We start from the raw sequence: 23340 nt of genomic DNA, 5'->3' as shown, positions 1-23340 counted from the left end.
CCCCAGTTCCCACAGGACGGGCAGTCAGCTGGTCATAATGTTTTGGTCGTACCTTTGGGTCCTTTCACCAGTTTGATCTCCATCAGTTTCTCCGAGACCGGTTTCCTGCGGCGGACGTAGAGTCGGACCAGAGACCCCGCCTCCTTCAGCGCCTCCACGGCCCGAGAGTGCGTCACGTCCCGGACGTCCACCTCGTTCACTCTGAGGATGACGTCATTCACCCTGGAACACAAGAGACACGCCCCCCGCTGGTCACCACAGGTACAACACACCTGAGCTAACAGAGACACGCCCCCCGCTGGTCACCACAGGTACAACACCTGAGCTAACAGAGACACGCCCCCCGCTGGTCACCACAGGTACAACACCTGAGCTAACAGAGACACGCCCCCCGCTGGTCACCACAGGTACAACACCTGAGCTAACAGAGACACGCCCCCCGCTGGTCACCACAGGTACAACACCTCAGCTAACAGAGACACGCCCCCCGCTGGTCACCACAGGTACAACACACCTGAGCTAACAGAGACACGCCCCCCGCTGCCCATACTAAATGCGATACCAAGAGACACAGCAGTGCCCCTACATTAGCATTGACATGCTAATGGTAATACCAATGGTGAGTCCCCTAATGGAGAAGCTAATAAAGATACCAATGGCAATGCTAACGGTGCCACTAATCTTGGTGTTAAAGCCAATACTAATGTGACTATTAATTCTGATGCTAATAGCGATACCAATGGCGCTACTTCAAATGCTAATCTTAACGCTAGTGCTAATGCTAAAACGGATGTTAATTCTGATGCTAATAAAGATATCCATGGTGATGCGCATGGTGCTATCAATGGTGATGATGAGGGTGATACCTATGTTGATGCTAATAGCATCTAGCATCAGCGCTATTTGATTTTAAATTATATTTATAATCTAAACAGAATAGAATATCATGCTAATGGCTATAATGGAAGATAACGGCGATGCTAATGGTGACGCCAAAATGATTGTCAATGCCAAAGAGACACGGCAGCGCCCCCCACTGGTCATCACCAGGAACACCACCTGATGTACCAATGAGATGCTAATGTGATTGTTAATGCTGATGCTAAAGGCAACGATCAGGTAGCGGAGACACCTGAGCCTCATCCTCATTTTACCAGGTGAGTCAGACTTTATCTGCTCAATTATGAATGAGGACACAGAGAAGGTTCAACTTTCTACTGTTGGAGACAGACTCCTCCCCTTCCTCCTCCTCCTCCTCCTCCTCCTCCTCCCCCACTCCTCCTCCTCCTCCTCCTCCTCGTGTGTTCGTTCTCACCCGTCCTCCTCCCTCCTCCTCCTTCTTCTCTGTCTTCCCTCGTCTGCCCCCTCTCCTCCTTCCTACCTCCACTCCTCCTCCTCCTCCTCCTCCTCCCCCTCCTCCTGCCCCTCCTCCTCCTCTCCCTCCTCCTCCCTCCTCCTCCTCCTCCTCCTCCTCCTCCTCCTCCTCCACCAGTGAGTGTGTTCAGGTGTCTCACCTGAGGCGTCCGTCCTGGGCGGCGGCTCCTCCTGGGATGACTTTGGTGATGAAGATGCTGGGGTCTTCACCGATGTGGGGGTTATCGGTGCCACCGGCGATGCTGAAGCCCAGACCAGAGTTTCCCTGGAGACGAGGACGGACAACGGTGTAAACCAGCGTAAACCAGAATCTGAACCTGAACCAGAATCTAAGCACGAGTGTGAACCTGAATCTGACCATAAATATAACCCAGAGACTGAGGCTATATTCAGTCTATGGAGACAGTTTAGAGACATTCAGACATTATTACTGGTTGGACACCTGATAGTTGTGGACATGGTCCTAAATAGTTTTAATGGAAACAGTTGTAAATAACTAAATGTGTTGATCAGCTTTAGAAATGTCCAGGTTAGATTTACATTCTAAGTTCTAGAAATGTTTGGTTCCACATGTTTGTGGTTTTCTAACATGTTCCTCCTGGTTCTGATGGTTCTAGTCTGGTTTTAGCTCCAACGTGTTCACACAGTTTAATACAGGAAAGTCACATGTGAGGTTGAGCTGAAAAGAATGAAACCAAACAAAGTGAACAGTTTTAACATGAACGGCTTCAGATTTTTTTCTGAGCGGAGAGAAATAAAAAGATGGCGGCGTCTCACCCTCTCCAGCGTGATCTCCTCGTACTCGTAGTCGGCCTCGGTCCCGTTCACCTGAACATAAACCACAGGGTTAAAAAAGGGGGAGGAGTTTCACACTGGGACAGGAAAGGGGCGGGGCCATGGTAAACTACCTCAGCCAATGGGAGCGACTGATGCAGTTGATTTACATGTGATGTTTGGTGACATTTTCAGTTCTTAATAGAACGTGAATGTTAATGCTCTGGATGCTAACGGCGACACTGTCAAAGCTAAAGGGGATGCTAATGGTCTATATAATGGCTAGCATAGCAATGCTAATTCTTAATTCTTATTAGAATTTGAAACTGGGAACACCAACACATGGGAGCCAACAGTGAGAGTGAAAATGCTAATGGTTAGCATGGTATCGCTAATTCATTTTTAATACTATTTACAATTTAAACAGAAAAGGAATGTAGTAACACTCCGCATGGATGCTAACGGAGCTAACGATGAGTAGCATGGTGAGTATTTTTAAAGGCGATGCTAATGAAGGGTTAGCATAGCAAACATAGCATATAGCATAGCAAACTGAAACGTTGGACTCACATATGGAGGCGTGTCCAGACTCTCAGTGTTGACCACCACGGGAGGAGGATTCGCCTGAGGAGAGAAGACAACATGTCAGAAAAATAAACCTTTACCTGTCACACAGCTCCGCCCCTTAATACAAAGCCCCGCCCCAAATGCTTAGCTCCGCCCCCCACTCCGTGTGGAGGATTTAACAGGAAGCAGAGGTTAGCAAGGACACAGCGATACAAATGGATACGGGACAGATGGAGGGAAGATGAAATGTGAAAATAACAAATAAATAATAATTTGATTAAATATCAATAAAATAATGAAAATAATTTGTTTAAGTACATATTTAATATGTGTTTAAACAAATTATATGTTTGAATAATAAAATAAAAATAAATGATAAAGAAGAATAAATAAGTAAATGTTTAATTTGTTTTACAATAATACAACATATTAAATATTTTACGGTTCTAATAAATGTTTTAGTTTGACTACAGACATTAAATCCCAGAGACAACAGAGATGAAACCGTGTCGGTCGCTCCTGAGGCGAAGAGGAAGAGGAGTGACCTCCGTTACGTAACATCAGCAGCAGCAGAAACGCTGAACGGGCTCCATGGAAAACCAGCGGCCGCTAAAATTAGAGCATCGAGCGCATCGATCCTCCAGCCCCACTTCAGCTGGGGGGTCCGGTCCAGGGGCCAGAGGACGGGGGGGGAGTGAACGCTCCCCAACGCAAAGGATCTCTGAGCCCAGAGGACGAAGACCAGGAAATAAATGAAGATGATGATGTCGTTAAACATTTAAATTATTAACCGAGGATCATTAATTAAAGCTGTGAACCTTAACGTTCTCCTCACTTTTAAAACTTAATTCAACACAGAACGAGTGTTATGTTTGTTATAATATCTGTTCTTGAGGACGTCACGACGCCTCTTCTCCATTAAAAACAAGGAAAAAGGGACTTTTTTACACATTTTAACTTGGATTTGAAACACGGTCTAAGAAGTTAAATGTCTAAACGGGTTTAAAACGGACGTGGGTTCGGTTTCAGTCCAGACCTGGTTTGATTTTTCTCATTTGTTCATTTCCAGAGGTTTCAGTCGAGGACGTGAGCCGGCGCCGGCGCCCTGACCTCAGGTACCTTAGTGAAGGCGAAGGGGACCCAGGGGATCTCCGTCCGGCCCCCTCCTCCGCCGCCGCCTCCGCCTCCGCCCACCTTGGCCGTGCTCTTGGTCGGACTTTTCTTGACGCTGTCCCTGAGGTTGAGGAAGCGGCTGCGAGCGCGGCGGTGCAGCTCGATGGCGTGCTGCCTCTGCAGCGGGTGGAGGTGGGCGATGGTGTCCTGCAGCCGCCGCTCGCTGGCGGCGTCGGGCGTCTCGGGGGGGAACTGGTGGCGGGGGTAGTGCGTGGTCATGGTCCCGGGCCGGAGCTGGTCCCAGACTGGACGAGGCTCAGGGAACGATGCTTCCTGGTTCAGTACGCTCCACTCTCTGTGGATCGTCTGCTGCCAGATAATGCGCCACGTGTCAGCACCATGGGGGGCGGAGGGGGCGGAGCTGGGCGGGGTGGAGGGGGGGGGGTCAGCTCCAGTTTGCTGCATGAATAATCGATGTCGACCCCCCCGGACTCAGAGCCGGCGTCCAGAGGCAGCGTTAGCTTTCATTCAGATTCTCTCTCTAAGCCTCCACATGAAAACATGACCTGCTTTCATTGTTTACTGACGCCCCGTCAAAATAAAACGCCCCAACGCTCACAGCTGGAGGCTTTTATTCTGACAGGTCTCATCTCCTCTCATTCACAGAAACACCAACTGAAACATTTGTTCAGACGATGGCGCCACAAGAAACTGGCATGATAAAAACAGCCACGAAGCTAACAGCAGCTCTTCCTAGCCTCTGGGCTAACAGCAGCTCTTCCTAGCCTCTACGCTAACAGCAGCTATTCCTAGCCTCTGGGCTAACAGCAGCTCTTCCTAGCCTCTACGCTAACAGCAGCTCTTCCTAGCCCCTGGGCTAACAGCAGCTCTTCCTAGCCTCTACGCTAACAGCAGCTCTTCCTAGCTTCTGAGCTAACAGCAGCTGTTCCTAGCCTCTGGGCTAACAGCAGCTCTTCCTAGCCTCTGGGCTAACAGCAGCTCTTCCTAGCCTCTGGGCTAACAGCAGCTCTTCCTAGCCTCTACGCTAACAGCAGCTCTTCCTAGCCTCTGAGCTAACAGCAGCTCTTCCTAGCCTCTGGGCTAACAGCAGCTCTTCCTAGCCTCTACGCTAACAGCAGCTCTTCCTAGCCCCTGGGCTAACAGCAGCTCTTCCTAGCCTCTACGCTAACAGCAGCTCTTCCTAGCTTCTGAGCTAACAGCAGCTGTTCCTAGCCTCTGGGCTAACAGCAGCTCTTCCTAGCCTCTGGGCTAACAGCAGCACTTCCTAGCCTCTGAGCTAACAGCAGCGCTTCCTAGCCTCTGAGCTAACAGCAGCTCTTCCTAGCCCCTGGGCTAACAGCAGCGCTTCCTACCCTCTGAGCTAACAGCAGCTCTTCCTAGCCCCTGGGCTAACAGCAGCTCTTCCTAGCCTCTACGCTAACAGCAGCTCTTTCTAGCCTCTGGGCTAACAGCAGCTCTTCCTACCATCTGAGCTAACAGCAGCGCTTGCTAGCCTCTGAGCTAACAGCAGCTCTTCCTACCCTCTGGGCTAACAGCAGCTCTTCCTACCCTCTGAGCTAACAGCAGCTCTTCCTAGCCCCTGGGCTAACAGCAGCTCTTCCTAGCCTCTGAGCTAACAGCAGCTCTTCCTAGCCTCTGGGCTAACAGCAGCTCTTCCTAGCCTCTACGCTAACAGCAGCTCTTCCTAGCCTCTGGGCTAACAGCAGCTCTTCCTAGTCTCTGGGCTAACAGCAGCTCTTCATAGTCTCTGAGCAGAAAAGTGCTTTTGTTGTTAAATAAAAACAAACTGTCTGAGGTATCAATGTTTAGTTTTTAGTTTCTAGTTTCAGTTCATATTTATTCTTTTTCTCCGTGTAGATTTTAATCTCCAGTAAAGTCTGTAACAGATTCATATTTTTGCGTTGACGTCTTTTAGCTGATGAAGAATGAAGCTTGTGTCTGTGGACGAATGAAATGAAGCCGTTGTGTTTCTAGAAGACGTCTCAGACTCTTCATGTCACACTATTATCAGGAAAACCACAAGAGCATTTTAGGATAAAAATGTTCCGTTAAGGTGTCACACGCTAAAGAAAACGAACTCAAAGCAGCATCAGGAATGGAACAAACAACCCCGACGTCTCAGTGTCCTGCTCACAACCACACAAACAAGATCAGAAAGAGCTCAGACTCAACGGATCAGCAGCAAAACTACAACTCCCAGGATGCATTTCACTGACCAACAACAACAAGAGACCCAAACTACCAGAAGATCAACACTGACAAGAAACCACAGAAGAAGAAGAAGTGTTGTGCCTTTAAACGTTGTGTTTGTTGTTGTTGTTGTTGTGTTGCTGCAGCCTCTGAGCAGAGTGGATTGTGTTTAGATGATTTCCTACCAAACATCAGACTAGTGACTGACCAACACCTCCATCACTGCACAGCTACAACCACTGGCTCTGGTTCTTCTTCTTCTTCCATTTCTTCTTCTTCTCCTTCAGGAAGTTGTTTACTGAAAGCTCAGACTTGGATCCAGACCCAAATATCCAGAAGCAAAGGTCTCACAATGTTTGGCTCTTGATGCAAGAGAACTATATAAATATTATTGTCTTTAGCCATAATTAAATCCAGATGTTAACAGACCTTTTTTTTCTTTTCTTATAATAAAGAAGCAAAATCCAAAGAAGAGGAAGACGACGTGTTTCCAGCGTTCGTGTATGTTAACATGTGTATGGTAGAGGAGGAGGAGGAGGAGGAGGAAGAGGAGACAGAGAAGAGGAGAGGAGGAGGAGGAGGAGGAGGAGGAGGCGTTGGGGGTATCGCTGCATGTCGGGAGCCTTGGAGGTTGCTAGGCAACGCCAGGAAAGGCATGTGCTACTGCAGAGGTTTCTTCACATCTGCCCTGAACACGACGACGCTGCTGCAGCTGCAACTCGCTGATATGAAAACCAGCACAGACGAGACCGAATAAAACTCCTCCGTCGTCCCGGAGCCAACACATCTCCTCCTCCTCCTCCTCCTCCTCCTCCTCCTCCTCCAAACCACTCGGTTTGTTGTCAAGGCGTCTGAGGAGAGGATGAATCCTCCCGACGTGACGCAGCAGCAGCAACTTTTACACCTCGACACATTCACAGCAGCAGCCACAGAATGAGTCACGGTGCAGCGCCTCCTTCCCTCCCCCTAACACCTCCTTCACCCTCTGTATGATGGCATGGAGGAGGAGGAGGAGGAGGAGGAGGTGACCTACCAGTAGACGCCGGTGCAGCCTCTTGGTTCTCCTCAGGGTTCCCATGATGCGGCGGCCCATCTTCTTAGCGTACCACACAGAGCTGAGCATGTTGCTGCTGCTCCTGGAGGAGGAGGTGAAGAAGGAGGAGGAGGAGGTGGTGGCGGCGTTGCCTCCTCTGCGCCTCCTCTCGCTCCTGCTGCTGCAGGCTGAGAATATGCTGGCTGCTGGAGAGCAGACGATGGGAGGGGAGGGGGAGGCGAGGGGAGGGGGAGGCTCTACTCCACCTTGTGTCCCCTCTTCCTCCTCCTCCTCCTCCTCCTCCTCCTCCTCCTCCTCCTCCTCTCAGACTCAAACAAGGAGGAGGAGGAGGAGGTCGTCTTCCGTCAGTTACGAGCGATCGACGGTAAACCCTCGACATCGGATAAAAAAAGAAGAAGTAGAAGAAGAAAGGGAGGAGGGAGGAAGAGGAGGAGGAGGAGGAGGAGGAGGGAGAATCACTCAGGTCTCCGTCGACCTCCGTCTGACAGACCAAGTTTTAGTCGCCTCCTTCGTCTGCAGAATAGAAACCTTCCTCCTTTTCTTCCTCTATGGTTTAATTTTCATTACTTATCGTTTCCCACAGTCACTGTTGCACAAAGGTTCATTTAAAACATTATATATAAAATCTAATCTTATTCAAATCTGAGCCTTTTTTTCTTTTTTATCTGATAAAAAACTAAATTTGAACATTTTCTCTGTGCGTTTTTTTCGATTCATCTCTAAAGATTCTGAAGCTTCTCGTGAGGAATAAAGAGCAAACATCCAGGGATTCCTGGTGGAGTTCCACAGGGCTCCAGCCTCGACACACTACTTTAAAAAGCTTCACACGCTTCTATTAACAAACAACACTGGTGCACAACTCTGCGCTGACAAAACACCGAAGTCTACGTCGATGTCCAACAGCAACAAACATCACTCTCACATCGGTTTATGATCAATAATAACATAAATTAATAAATGATTAGTCATGATAATATGTTCATATATTTGAACCCAGTGAAGCGTCTGCAGCAGAACGACTGTGAACGTGTCTCAGTTTGTCCAAGTAGCGTTAGCGTTAGCACCAGCTGATCCGGTAGTGACAGGCAGCAGAACCATCCCATAAAGATGGAAGACGCTAAACAGCACGTTGGTCCTCTCCATGGGACATTTGAGGACAAAGACACCAAGAGGGACCAGTGGAGACACATAAAGTATCATCACACTCTGCAGGAAGGAGTTTTCTTTCCAGCTTCAAACAGCACATGAACCAAGCCAAGCATACGTTAGTCCGGGATTCTGCTAGCACTTGGGCTAACGCGGCTAACAGCTGGAGACAAACCAAGACAAACCAAGACAAAGACAAGCTGCCAATGCTGCTGCTAATATGTGTCCACTCCTGCAGCCACTGTTCACTGGGAGACACTGTTCTCAATAAGAAGCGTCAGCTCTCCTCTGGTTGGACAATGTCCACAAGTTAGTCTGTCTCCGTAGCAACAGGGACACGTTAATGTGGACACATGGTGGACAAAGAAAAGACACAAAAAGGTGTTGAGTTGTGTTTAATCAACACATTAAGTGCAGGTATATTCTCTTCTTCCTGGAGTTTGTTTGATCATCAACAATGAAACGAATCAGTAGAGATTAAACATGAAGGAGATTTAATCGCGATTAATCGCAACTAATCGTCATCGACCCTGAGATTAAACTGATTAATCGTTTCATAATTTGACAGCTCTAGTTTTAAGATAGAGATGAAGTAAATAAAGATTTTTTTTTGTGTGACTTTCTCGGCCTGGAATTCACCCGCCACAACTTTTCATGTTTCCTTGTAACCGGGCTATAAATAGAGCCCGTCCTCCCAGAATGCTTTGCTGCCGTTGGGACTGGGAGGATGAAGCAGCAGGATCAGCAGCAGAGTCATTTCATGGGCTCTAAATATACGTCAGAGCTGCTGTAAATCCTTCACACCAACGTTTTACTACCGGCCCCCTCACCCCCTCCCTCAGCGGATCTTCAGCTTCCACCTCCTCCATTTTCCTCCAGTCTGGACTTTCTCTGTCCATATCCCCCGTCCTCCGTTGCCATGACGCTGCCGAGGAGAATATCGCTGGCGTCTCTTTGTGACGCTGCGTCCATGAAGAACATAGAAACTTAAAATGAAATATAACTTTATTAAGAGATGAAGTCGTAAGGTCCTCTTCTTTAAACTCCTTCAGGACACAAATCAATCTTTATTTCACAACCACTCATCCCAGTGAACTCGCTACGTCCTCGTCCTGACGTCTTCTGGTCGTCCCCAGGTTCAGTTTGACACCTTCTCCTTTCATTGTCTTCTGGTCCAGATCTCCTTTGGTTCGTTTCGTCTCCGCCTTCAGTAAACGTTGAGACGTCGGCTCCAGGTTCATCCTCCGACCCGTCGTGGACCCGCGGAGTCGGACAACACGTTTTAGGACCGTGTTTTTTTTAACGTTGTAAGCTCCTCCCATTTCCTGCAGCCGCTGGTTAGAAATCGCACAACGACATCAGCGTAGATCTGTAGCAGGAGCATTAACCAAGCTTCGGTTTGACCAAAACGACGGACGAGTCTGAACCCGAAAAGTCTCTAAATGATTTAGAAAACTGAACGAGAAACAGACTCTGAATGTTTGGTTGAAAGACTCGACGGTCGATGCCTTGTTTGGATCTTGAGTTGTATCTGGAGATTTATTAAAGCGACAACAACGTTCACGATGACGTAGACTCAGAGTGAATCTCTACTTCTAGAAGAACTGGTTTTATTCCAGACAGAGGCACTTCAGGAAAAAACGTGGAGATAAAACCATCTGAGAACCGGGAATGTTTCGCGGATCTCGGGTGGTTTTATCATTACGATTTTTCCTGCAGCGCCTCCATTAGAGTTGGTGACAATCCAACGTTAGCTCGGCTAAAAGTCACATCCAGGATTTAAACTCAAATTATAATTTACAAACCAAACCAAACTGAACCAGAGGAGCTGAGAACTCAACTCTTTATGTGTCTATGTAAATAAACCAGATGTTTCAGAGCCAGAGTAGAAATTAGTTCTTAAGATAAGCTAGGCTAGGCTAAGCTAGGCTAAGCTAGGCTAAGCTAAGCTAGGCTAGGCTAAGCTAAGCTCTTCATAGTCGAGCTTTGACTCCACAAATTTGAGTTTAAAAAGGATGAAAATGTGATGAAGGTGTGAAAAGGTGTCCAACAAACATGGCTGTGATGCTACAGGGGGAGTGAGAATGGGTGAGGGGAGGGGGGAGTGAGGAGGTGAGGGGGTGAGGGGGGTTACCTGGATTGGGGGGTAGGGGTTGGAGGAGCAGGAGGGGAGGGGGCTGTCCTCTCCGTGGGGGTAAAGGGTGGAGGGCGTAGGGGAGGGGAGCTCCGGGTGGTGGTGTCCTAACGCTGAAGAACCGTCAAAGATGCACTCCAGAGACGCTACCTACAGGTGAGGACGGGGGAGGAGGGGGGGGAGGATGGGGAGGACGGGGGGGGGGGACGGGGAGGACGGGGGGGAGGACATCAGAGTCTCGCAAACGTCAACATACAACAAAAGCCCCGTTAGTCTCATCTGTGATCTTAGTCCACGTCTGTAATTTATAAGTAAATAACTGGAGCTACAGATAAAACTGATCCAGAGACAATCGGGGGGGGGGGGGGGGGGGCTTTAGTCTTTATCTGCTTTTATATAAATATATATGATTTTATTGATCTGACAGACAAACGTACAAACCATGAGGAATAAGGACTTTATCCTTTTCTGAAAACAAGAAGAAGAAGCAGGAGAAAAACAAACCAGAGCAAAGTGAAGTTTGTTCATGAGCTCGTTCATCGTCTCAGTCTCTTATTAAAGACGAGACTTTCTACAAACTCTCCAAGTGGTTTAGCTCTGGAGGAATCAACCCAAAGGAAAAACCACCCAGAGGAATGTTTCATCTGATAAAACTCCAGAAACGATCAGTTCCACCTCTCGTCTCTTACGAATCATAAAGGATTAAATGACATTAAAGCTCAGTTCATCTGGTTTAAATCCTGACGGGACATTTCTGCCCCAAAAATATAGTTTTTATTCTCCAAACTAACTACAGGTGTCAGAAAGTGTCAACTGTCCTCTGAGAGACACAACTATGGACGTTAGAGGACAACACATTTAGTCTGAGAAGCTCCACAGAGGTTTTATATTATTTCTATATTTATTACACTGGTCTCGTCCCCTGTCCCTCTTTAAGTCCATGTCTTCATCAAAATGTGTCTCCACATGTGTCCCCAGCACTTTAAAAAAAACACCAAAAAGACTTATATTGATATAACAAGGAAGGAAGGAAGAGATTAAGGAAGGAAGGAGCCAACTTATAAATTCATTTCATAATAGTTTCTTTTCTCTGGTTTATCAACATTTATTCTACTTTCACTTTTTAAAATCTTATTTCTTAGTTTAACTTTAATTTTTAAATAATGATCAGGAGAGAATGTGAATTAAACCTATTTTCTCCTGTCAGATGTTTAAAAAAGTAAAAACTAAAAATGGAAGGGAACAGTTCTCTATTTCTACCACACGGTGGCAGCAGAGCTGCGTTAATCCTCATGTTCCCCAATAGTTTCATGGTTTTAGCTTCAACAATGTTTATAACTTATCATTATTATTAATTATTCATCATTAAATTCATCACTGAAAAGCTTTTTATTTTCAAAAATACATATTTAATGGAAGGAAGAAAGAGGAAGGAAGGAAGGAAGGAAGGAAGGAAGGAAGGAAGGAAGTCCTTGGCTGGAGCAGCGTTAGTGGTGTTAGCTTTGTTAGCAGCATTAGCTTCAGAGCAGCTTCATACCTTCATAGGTGAAATGTGGGCGTGTGTGACGTAGCCGTGGACGTTCTCGATCTGGGACAGGTTCTTCTCGGCCACCTGGACCAGCTCCGGCCCCCCCGCCTCCTCCGTCAGCTGGGGGGAGCTCTGGTTCTGGGGGGACGAGTCCTCATCCTGGTGCCTGTACTTCTACGGCAGGAAACACAAACACACAACAAATATAAATATGAATACAAACATGGACAGAACAGCTCCCCACAAAGTGAAGCCAGCACTAGTAGAGCTCCCCCTGGTGGCTGCGGTACAGGTCATAAGCTCCACCCCCTCCTTGTTAGTGGGCGGGACTTGGGCCAAACTAAAACCGTAAAATACACGTTAAATACTTTTTTTATCAAGGTTTCAGTCACCTCAGGTAGTTAATATAATTAATAAATTAATAACTTTTTTGGATAAGTTGTTTTTTGTTATTCGACGCTACAGAAACAGGATGTGACTTAATGGCAACCAGCTGTTGCCATGCCAACCACTCCGTAAAGAGGACCAGCGCGACCATGAGGGTTGTAAAAATGAATTTTTCCATGTATATTCCAACATTTCCTTGTAGCTGGTGGAGCAACATGTAGTATTAATTAAAGGAAAACTCTAGAGAGTCTGTAGCAACTGTGGGCGGGGCTGTGGGCGGGGCTTGGTGAGTCTGGAGGAAGTGGAGATGTGGCGTCCATATTTCTCTACAGTCCATACTTTTAAGAGGCAGGATTCCTTTGCCCTGAACACGGTCTGACAGGCACATTTCACTGGTCTGGTTTTAGTTTTTTATTTTATTAAATTCTCTCCATTACAGACGTACATGTGTTAAAGTTTCTGGTAAAGCCGACAGAGAATCACTCTGCTTCTTTCACGATAGACGTGACTCACAGTCTGGACAGTTCAGGTCATGAAACTTTCCTGAATGAATCACTGCTGAGAAACCACGGTGGAAAATGTCTGTTCACCAGATAAAGACTCACTGATAGGAGGCTAGAAGGAGCTACTGTTAGCGGAGAGGCTAGAAGGAGCTACTGTTAGCTGGGAGGCTAGGAGGAGCTACTGTTAGCTGGGAGGCTAGGAGGAGCTGCTGTTAGCTGGGAGGCTAGGAGGAGCTACTGTTAGCTGGGAGGCTAGGAGCTGGGAGGCTAGGAGGAGCTACTGTTAGCTGGGAGGCTAGGAGCTGGGAGGCTAGGAATTCAGGACTCTGTCTGAGTGAAACTAATCTCCGTTGGAGGTCTACGGAAGATCAAGAGATTAATTAAAGCTGTTGAGAACTGGAGGCTAGGAGCTGGGAGGCTAGGAGGAGCTACTGTTAGCTGGGAGGCTAGGAGCTGGGAGGCTAGGAATTTCAGGTCGGAGATGAAACTAATCTTCTCCCGTTTGGTTCTAGTTTCACGGTAAGACTCAAGAGATTAAATTAAAACGCTGCTCTGAGAAACTTTCAGAGGAACTGGATTATCCTGCATCTGATGGAGGAGGAGGAGTGGGGGAGGGAGAGGGGGAGGGAGAAGGGGGGAGGAAGGAAAAAATCTCATGAATCATGTGAACGAATAGAGTCAAACTTCATAGAGGAGGTTTTTAACGTCTGCAGGTAACGACCACAGAGCAACAGATGGAGACACATCAGGAGGCGTCACGACAGAGAGAGAAACCATCGGGTTATAGGTTCAATTCCCGCCTCCTCCTCCTCCTCCTCATTTCTGAGAGCTGCCGAGGAGGAGGAGGAGGAGGAGGAGGAGACACTGTGCCGACTCCTGCTGCCAAAAGCTGCTATAAATAGGAGCATCACCATGAAGAGGATGTAGCAGGATGATCAGGAGGATGAGGAGGAAGAGGAGGAGGAGGAAGAGGAGGAGGAGGAAGAGGAGGAAGAGGAGGAGGATGAGGACGAAGAGGAGGAGGAGGAAAAGGAGGAGGAGGAAGAGGAGGAGGAAGAGGATGAAGAAGAATGTGTTTGTTTTTTTTAAATAAATAAAAGCAGAGCTCGTCTGCAGGAACAACAGTAACATAAAAAATCAGTTATTTCTCTGCTCAGTGATGGTTTCAGTTCATATGATGATGATGTTCAATAAGAACCTAAATAGTTCTTCCTCCTATAAATAACAGAGACGTTGTCAGTAAATACCAACAGTTTGATCAGTTTTAACTCTTTATATTTAGTAAAATAACACACAAACATTTACATGTTTTCAATAATCTAAATGTGAACTGTTTTTATTGTGGAGGTTATTAGAGCATCAGTGGCTCAATGACATTAATATTAATGTTTATATTTATATTCAGTCTGTGGCTCTAACCTGTAAAATGAACTGATGAACATCCTGACTGACTGTTTGTTTCCTGACTGACTGTTTCCGGTTCTCGGTCTGAATCGTGAACATTTTCGTGGCTCCACAGATTGAATCTATCGAGTGGCTGTGGAGTCGATGGTGGACGATCAATGGACTTAATTAGACCAGGATCCAGACTGTCAGCGAGTCTGTTAGAGACAGTAGAGGTTAATCACACATGACCCACTACAGACCCACCACAGACTCACCACAGACCGACCACAGACCGACCACAGACCGACCACAGACCCACTACAGACCGACCACAGACCGACCACAGACCGACCACAGACCGACCACAGACCGACCAGAGACTCACCACAGACCGACCACAGACCGACCACAGACCGACCACAGACCGACCACAGACCGACCAGAGACTCACCACAGACCGACCAGAGACCCACCAGAGAAAGACCAGAGACTCACCACAGACCGACCAGAGACTCACTACAGACCAACCACAGACCAACCACAGACCGACCACAGACCGACCAGAGACTCACTACAGACCAACCACAGACCAACCACAGACCGACCACAGACCCACCACAGACCGACCACAGACCGACCAGAGACTCACCACAGACCGACCACAGACCGACCACAGACCGACCAGAGACCCACCAGAGAAAGACCAGAGGCTCACTTCAGACCGACCAGAGACTCACTACAGACCCACCACAGACCGACCACAGACCGACCACAGACTGACCAGGAAGTTAAATGAGACAAAGACTCAGACAGTGGACAGAAGAGTGGACGCTGCATCTTGTTTGTCTCATTTCATGTAACAACAACGCTCAGCGCTAGCAGCGACCTCTCAGACCACTTGTTCTTCCTCTGTTTACTAGAGACTGGCTGGAGTCAGACCTGATAAAACCACCAAAGAAGAACAACAACAACAATTATCCTCCAGTCTCCAGGTCACGGTTTAGAAAAAGAATTTAAAGTAACAGGAGTTCAGGGAAGACGCCTCAACTGAGGAGCTTCTTCAGTTCTAAGAGACCAAACCCCCAGACAGACTCGAGGACCAACACAGGAGAGTCACGACTCAGAGGTTCACCTCCACCTGGAGGACAGAGGACGTCTTCCTCTGAAGACAACAACGTCCAAATCTGATCCAGAGGAGACAGACGGTCTGAGATATAACCTGACGTCTATTTACAATCCAGTCTGAACTTCTGTGCCCAGTCACACCTGTAGACTGGAGTCAACGGATCAGGATCAGGATCAGGGAGGGTATAAAAAAACTGCAGGTAGGATGATGTATTGTGGGAAATGTAGGATCCAGATCATTTTAGACTTTGATCCAGGATACAAACTAAAAACTGAGGATGTGAAGGAAACACCAGACGCTGACAAACCTGAAAGATTTTAAAATCTAATCTACAACCTGCACAGAAAACACCTGGAGGTTTCAGATGATGCATTTTGGGAAATGTAGGATCCAGAGGTTTTACAAATTTTCTGATACTGATAAAAATATAAAAGGCAGGTAATGTGTAGCATTATGGGAAATGTAGTATTTTAGATTTTAAAGAGGATACAAACCAAAAACTGAGGATATGAAGGAAACGACAGAGGCTAAAAACCTTAAGCATTTTAAAATCTAATTTAGACCGTGCACAGAAAACACCTGGAGGGTTGAGATGATGCATCGTGGGAAGTGTAGGCGGTTTTTTAAAGAACATCACAGATGATCTCTACTGTGAATCTGATAAACGATCGGCTCTCAAATCATTTCCTGAAACTTCCAACCAACGCGACGCACTCGCCGTGACTCCTCACACCCTCCCCCTCCTCCCCCTCCTCCTCCCCCTCCTCCCCCTCCACCCACCTTACAGCCGAACATGAGGGAGATGGTGCTGTTGGTGCAGGCCAGTTTGCAGTGGCACAGCATGGGGGAGAAACACTCCACCTTCTTCATGCTGGGGGACATCTTGTCGACGCCGGGACAGTTGGCCGACAGCCGCCTCCTCCTCCTCCTCCTCCGCCTCCTCTTCCCCCCACCTCCTCCTCCTCCTCCTGCCTCGCCTCCTCCTCCTCCACCTCCTCCATCGCTGCTGCTGCTGCTGCTTCCTGCTCTCACCATCCGCCCTCATTCCTCGAGTCGCTCCATCGCGGTGGAGAGGAAACGACTCCCAGAGCTCTTCCTTCATTCAGGGAGAACCTCCCTCCTCCTTCTCCTCCTCCTCCTCCTCCTCTCTGCTGACCCCTCCTCTTCCTCCTCTTCTTCTTCTGGTAGAATATATCCCTCTTGACCTCCTCCCTCCCTCCCTCCCTCCCCCTCTCTCTGCGACGACTGAAGGGTGATGAGGAGAGTCGGGCGAGCGAGTGATGTTTAGTTTACTGCTCTCCACTGTGGGGGAGTGACTGGTCTCGAGGGGGGAGGAGGGGGAAGAGAGGGAGAGAGAGGGAGGGAGGGTGGTCACATGACTCACCGGAAACAAGGAGGGATGAACGAACGAGAGAGAGAGAGAGAGAGTATCCTCAGGGAAGGTAGAGACATGTAGGACAGAGTGATGAGGAGAGAAAACAGGAAGGGGAGCAGACAAAACAGGAAGGGGAGCAGATAAAACAGGAAGGGGAGCAGACAAAACAGGAAGGGGAGCAGATAAAACAGGAAGAGGAGCAGACAAAACAGGAAGAGGAGCAGATAAAACAGGAAGGGGAGCAGACAAAACAGGAAGAGGAACAGGTAAAACAGGAAGGGGAGCAGACAAAACAGGAAGGGGAGCAGACAAAACAGGAAGGGGAGCAGATAAAACAGGAAGAGGAACAGACAAAACAGGAAGAGGAGCAGACAAAACAGGAAGAGGAGCAGATAAAACAGGAAGGGGAGCAGATAAAACAGGAAGAGGAGCAGACAAAACAGGAAGAGGAACAGATAAAACAGGAAGGGGAGCAGACAAAACAGGAAGAGGAACAGATAAAACAGGAAGAGGAGCAGACAAAACAGGAAGGGGAGCAGACAAAACAGGAAGGGGAGCAGACAAAACAGGAAGGGGAGCAGACAAAACAGGAAGGGGAGCAGACAAAACAGGAAGGGGAGCAGACAAAACAGGAAGGGGAGCAGATAAAACAGGAAGAGGAGCAGACAAAACAGGAAGGGGAGCAGACAAAACAGGAAGGGGAGCAGATAAAACAGGAAGAGGAACAGACAAAACAAGAAGAGGAGCAGACAAAACAGGAAGAGGAGCAGATAAAACAGGAAGAGGAGCAGATAAAACAGGAAGGGGAGCAGACAAAACAGGAAGGGGAGCGGATAAAACAGGAAGGGGAGCAGACAAAACAGGAAGAGGAGTAGACAAAACAGGAAGGGGAACAGATAAAACAGGAAGGAGAACAGATAAAACAGGAAGAGGAGCAGACAAAACAGGAAGAGGAGCAGACAAAACAGGAAGAGGAGCAGATAAAACAGGAAGAGGAGCAGACAAAACAGGAGGAGGAGCAGATAAAAAAGGAAGGAGTTAAAACCAGAAGATAAGGCATTAAAAAAGGAAAGGGAGGAGACAAAGCTAAAGAGGAAAAGGCAAAACAGGAAGAGGAGGAGCTAGTCCTAGTCTGGAATTATGCTGCATTGTGTCTATTTTATAGAATAGGAAGTGAGGGGGAGCTACCGTCATCATGTTGTTTTGGAAAAAAAATGTGTGTTTGAATGTTCAGATGAAAACTAAACTCTCTTGACACTCGACAGATCAGCAGCTGAGGCTCATGGGTATTGTAGTATTCTAGATTCATCCACACGGAGCTACATGACAAAAATACACACACTCATGACTCATGACTGTAAAATCGAATCTCAACGGGTTCCAAAGCTCAAAACTGTTGACACAGGGAAAAACTTGTCCCCACAACATCAGTATCAAACTAGAGATTAGCCCCCACAACTTAATAAAAAACAACACCCCCTCCCACCCAGTAGAGCACTGACACTGATGACAGTTGACAGGTTCAGATGTGACAGACTCCTTCTAAATTTACCCTGAAGCTCATCACACAAACTACAAACTCACCGTGTGTTGTTGTTTGTAGCATAGAGCGTATATAAATATGACATATGGACCGTAAACATGGACGCCACGTCTCCTCCATAGACTGTATATAAACATGGACGCCATGTCTCCTCCATAGACTGTATATAAACATGGACGCCATGTCTCCTCCATAGACTGTATATAAATATGGACTAAACATGTCTCCTCCATAGACCGTATATAAACATGGACTAAACATGTCTCCTCCATAGACCGTATATAAACATGGACTCCACGCCTCCTCCATAGACTGTATATAAATATGGACTAAACATGTCTCCTCCATAGACCGTATATAAACATGGACGCCACGTTTTCTTTAGTCCCTACACTGCTCTACCTCCTCCAGCTACAAGGAAATGTTGGATTATACACTGAACACATTTTGAGTAGTAGTTTTTATAGCTCTCACGGGACCTTTTTATTGAGCGGTTGCCATGGTAAGCTGTGGTTGCCATTATGTCACATCCTGTTTCTGTAGCGACACATAAACTACAACGAAACTTATCCCAAGAAAACTTTACATTCATCAACATTATATTAACCCCCTAAAATGACAGAAACTATCCTCAGAAAAGAAAAATATCTGATGCATATTTTAGTTTGGCCCAAGTCCCGCCCACTAACATGGAGGGGGTGGAGCTCATGACCTATACTGCAGCCTCCAGCCACCAGGGGGAGCTCTACTAGTTTTGGCTTCACTTTAGAGGAGCTGGTCCATCTTTATACTGACTATGGTTTGTTGTTTGCACGCTTTTGGTAGCAGCATCCAAAATGGCCGCCATTAACTAATCACTTTATTTTCCCCAGAGATAAATCTGTTAATATTGAAAACAATAACGTAATGTTAACATCATGTAAACCTCATTTACATGACATTACAGTAAAATCAGATATATTTGTGGTTATTTACCTCTGACTATTTAACTATCAACCTCCAGAGACACAGACGTGAGGCCATAAAAATGATCCTGAAATTATTCAAATGTTTCCTGGTCTAAAATAATAATAATAAAAAACAAAAAAACATGAGGTTTGCAAACTGTTTTACATATTCACTTTATCCCTCAGTCTGAAGCGCCAGCTGTGACCAGCAGAGGGCAGCACACCCTCAGAATTCAGTTTATTCCACATTTAGCTTCAATAAATATTTATTGTTTGTTTGATACGGAGCCAAATATTTGAGGAGAATTTATATTTTTTTGTTAATCAGTTCTTTACAATATGAATTTAGAAAAAAAATCGAAGAATATTTCTACATATGATCAGGCATTTACGTTGATTAACTGATTATTTATATTAAAACAGAATGTATTCTTAACATTTTAAATATTTCTGTTTTTTATTTCTGTCCTTGTTCAAATAAAGACTGATGGTACATCATATTTTGATTAAAATTAAAACAAAATAATAAAAATAATAATTTATTTTAATTCTATTGTCTTTAAATATTTTGGTAAATGAATTAATCTTCTGATTTATTCATTTACCAAAATTCAGGACAAAATACACAAATTTAGTTTTTTATTTATTTATCTAGAAATTCGATAGTATTAATATTATTTTAAATGTGGTATATTTATAAATATTTGTGACTACATATTTTAAAAGTAAACAAATATATGAATATTATTATTAATCTAGAAATAAAACTTGATTCTATCATATTTAGATAATTTGTAAACAAATTCCTTATTTTTACCTTAAGGTGATTCCTACAAATTCAATATTAAGTATGAAAAATAGTTATATACAAAAAAATGAAACCATTTCTTAATCCAGAAATAAAGATGAAAAATAATTCAGAATGATATGAATGTAACTGAAAATGTTTAGAGAAAACAAATCAAATGTAATTAATTGAAAATTAAAATCTACAAAAGTGAAACAAGTAAAATCATCCACGGACCCTGGTCTGGACTAGACCTGGTGTAGACCTGGACCAGACCTGGACTAGACCTGGACCCAGAGCTTCTAGAAACACCACAGAGCTCACATGTTCTCCAAAGGTTCTAGTGAAACAGAACCAGGTCCACTCTCCATCTGGACATTAGGATCAAACCAAAGAACCCAAAGTTCCTCCACGTTGGGTTTTTACCTCTTAAAGTGAATCTGGCTCCAAAATGCTACTGATTCACTACAGGAGGCAACGTTCACACAATTCAACCTTTGGACATTTTATTTCTCCTGGGTCCAAGACTACATGCTACATAGCGGTGCTAAGCTAACAGCCACCAAGGCTACATGCTACATAGCAATGCTAAGCTACCAGCCACCAAGGCTACACGCTACATAGCAATGCTAAGGTAAGAGTCACCAAGGCTACATGCTACATAGCAATGCTAAAGTAAGAGTCACAGATGGCTGCATTGTGTTTGTTCTCTGTAATACCACCATTACACCACTAGATGGAGACAGGTACCATTTAAAAAACAAACACAAAACAATATTTGATACATTTCAACTGATTAAATGTTGAAACATCAGAATCTTTTCTTCTTAAATTCTAAGTCAGGTTGCGTGTTCTGGACCCGGTATCGAGGTCCGTTTGGTGGAAGTTCTATGTTGACAGGTTATTTATTTTGAAGACGATTGATAAACGAACACCTAAGAATGTTTACCTCCATTTCCACATAGTCTAAAGTCATATTACTCGGAGAAAGAGGCCGTGGGGTTCAGAGCTGACAGGAGATCACAGTCGGACTAAAGGGATTTTAGAGAAGGGACGACGGCCTGAAGGGTTCTGATCCCAGAAAACCAGAAACCTGACTTTCTATTTTCCTCCCGTCAACGAGTCTGATCCTCTGTGTTATCCAGGAAGCTTTGGAAGCCATTTTCCACCTTTACACACCTTAAACATGTTCAGTTTATCCATCTCCAGCTAAAGACAATAACTCAAACGCACCATTACCAAGGACGTTTCCCATTATCCAACTCTGACAAACTAGCTGTTATTTTCCAGCTAGCTGTGGCTTTATAAGGCATTATTAGCTTATTCTGAACAAATAAACAATAAAAAAATAAATAAATATGATGAAAACAGAAGCTAAAGGTCAACGGAGATGCTTCAACTACCATTAATATTAAAATTACACTGATCAGCAGTTCGTACCAATCATCAGACTAATGTTAATAAAGGTTTTAACCAGTTAGACTGGTGTCAATAACAATAAATACAGTTTAACACTGGAGAAAATCTCACTGCAAACTTCCATTAAGAAAATTAATAAATAAGCATTTCATTAAATTATGCAAAACGAAAATTAAGTTAAGTATTAAGTATTTCCCTACAAACTCCACTTCTCATTTAGTGGAGAACAATGACACCACCAGGATTCATGGGGCTCAGAGAGAGAAAGAGGTTCAGGGACCATGAGACCAGACCAGAGTCCAGACCTGAACCCAGACCAGAGTCCAGACCTGAACCCAGACCAGAGTCCAGACCAGAGTCCAGACCTGAACCCAGAGAGAATGTTTGGGATGAGCTGGAGACTCAGACTCTGACATCATCAACACAAGATCTGAATAAAAACACTGGATGGAAGAAACCTGGAGACACTGGAGGAGCTTCTTATTGAATCAATGCTGGAGGAGCTCCGCCCACAGACTAGAGGGGAGGAGCTCCACCCACGGACTAGAGGGGAGGAGCTTTATTATAGGTCAGGTGGTTGTTTCCATCACATTATTCTCCACATCCTCTTCCACCTTCTTCTTCTCGTCCTCCACAGTATCACTGAATAATCCTCCAACAAATCTTCTTCTGCTTTTCCTTCTTCTGGTTCTTCTTCTTCACCTCCTGGTTCTTTACCTTCTTCTTCCAGTTTTTCTTCTTCTGGTTCGAATCAGGACTGAACACACACACACACACACACACACACACACACACACACACACACACCTCCTCTTCATCATCAAACCTGTCTAGTGTCTGATGTATTGATGAGATCTGGTCTCCATGGTAACCGACTCCACCTCCCGTAACCATGGCGACAAACGGGACAGATGGAGGATGGATGGAAAAACGAAACCTGTAGAACCTGAACATGAACCAGAACTCAAGTCCACTAAAGAACCACCACCATGACGGTCCAGAACCTCAGCACAGCTCCAGCCTCTCTGCCACCGAACCAGGTCCAGGTCCAGATCCAGGTCCAAACAAAGGGCCAAGATGAAACCAAGACATCTGGACTGGTTGGGTTCCTAGAAGACGTTTCCTCCAAGACTTAAACTCCAAAAGATATTAAAGTCCCCTAAAGACTCTCCCATAGGTGGTCCAGTACAGTCCACTAGAGTCCAACAAAATCCAACAAAGTCCACTACAGTCCGCTACAGTCCAACAAAGTCCACTAGAGTCCACTAGAGTCCAACAGAGTCCACTAGAGTCCACTAAAGTCCAACAGAGTCCAATAGAGTCCACTAGAGTCCACTAAAGTCCACTAAAGTCCACTAAAGTCCAACAGAGTCCAACAGAGTCCAACAGAGTCCACTAGAGTCCACTACAGTCCAACAGAGTCCACTACAGTCCAACAGAGTCCAATAGAGTCCACTAGAGTCCACTACAGTCCAACAGAGTCCACTACATCCAACAGAGTCCAATAGAGTCCACTAGAGTCCACTAAAGTCCAACAGAGTCCTTCAGATGAAGGTGGACTGCTGTCCCTTTGTCTCTGGACATTAATGGATCATCAGAAAACCAGGATCAGATCAGGTCCCGATCCTGGTCCATTATTAGACTCTAGTCATGTGACCTTCAGGTGATAAAAACCGAAACTCTCAGACCGGACGACAGCAGATTAAGACCTGGAGGAAACGTCTTCTACAAACGCTCTGGTTCAAATCTGTATTTATCTACATTAATCTACATCTGCCTGATCTTTATTCATTGAACAGATTAATTATAAAGACGTGAAACTCTATTTCATAACATAATGATCTTTTCTTTATATTTGAGTTCAATGAGAAACTGTCTCCAAACTTTTGACTGGCAGGTAAATCAGTTACTAATGTGTGTGTGTGTGAAGTTGTGCTAATCTTGACTTTATTCCTGGTGTGAGGGG

General features: G+C 45.7%; 1 protein-coding gene across 10 annotated transcripts in view; it reads right to left on the bottom strand.

Annotated features, from left to right (window-relative positions):
• Positions 1-23340, bottom strand: part of LOC125010895 (discs large homolog 1-like protein) — a 56998-nt gene that overhangs the window by 17290 nt on the left and 16368 nt on the right. For 4 of the 10 annotated variants that reach the window (XM_047589810.1, XM_047589811.1, XM_047589813.1 and 1 more), the window contains 6 exons: positions 11911-12075; positions 10374-10523; positions 2719-2772; positions 2152-2202; positions 1515-1639; positions 53-222 (listed from right to left, as the gene is read on the bottom strand). In XM_047589810.1, coding sequence (XP_047445766.1) covers positions 53-222; positions 1515-1639; positions 2152-2202; positions 2719-2772; positions 10374-10523; positions 11911-12075 — 715 coding nt within the window. Of the gene's footprint in view, positions 1-52; positions 223-1514; positions 1640-2151; positions 2203-2718; positions 2773-3834; positions 4123-7072; positions 7288-10373; positions 10524-11910; positions 12076-16083; positions 16502-23340 lie in introns of those variants that run through there. The other 6 variants (XM_047589816.1, XM_047589817.1, XM_047589818.1 and 3 more) reach the window with 4 other exon arrangements.

The sequence above is a fragment of the Mugil cephalus genome, chromosome 7, assembly GCF_022458985.1.
Source record: "Mugil cephalus isolate CIBA_MC_2020 chromosome 7, CIBA_Mcephalus_1.1, whole genome shotgun sequence".
NCBI lineage: Eukaryota > Metazoa > Chordata > Actinopteri > Mugiliformes > Mugilidae > Mugil > Mugil cephalus.
The sequence above is the reverse complement of the archived record's forward strand: the minus strand, read 5'-3'. Positions and strand labels throughout refer to the sequence as shown.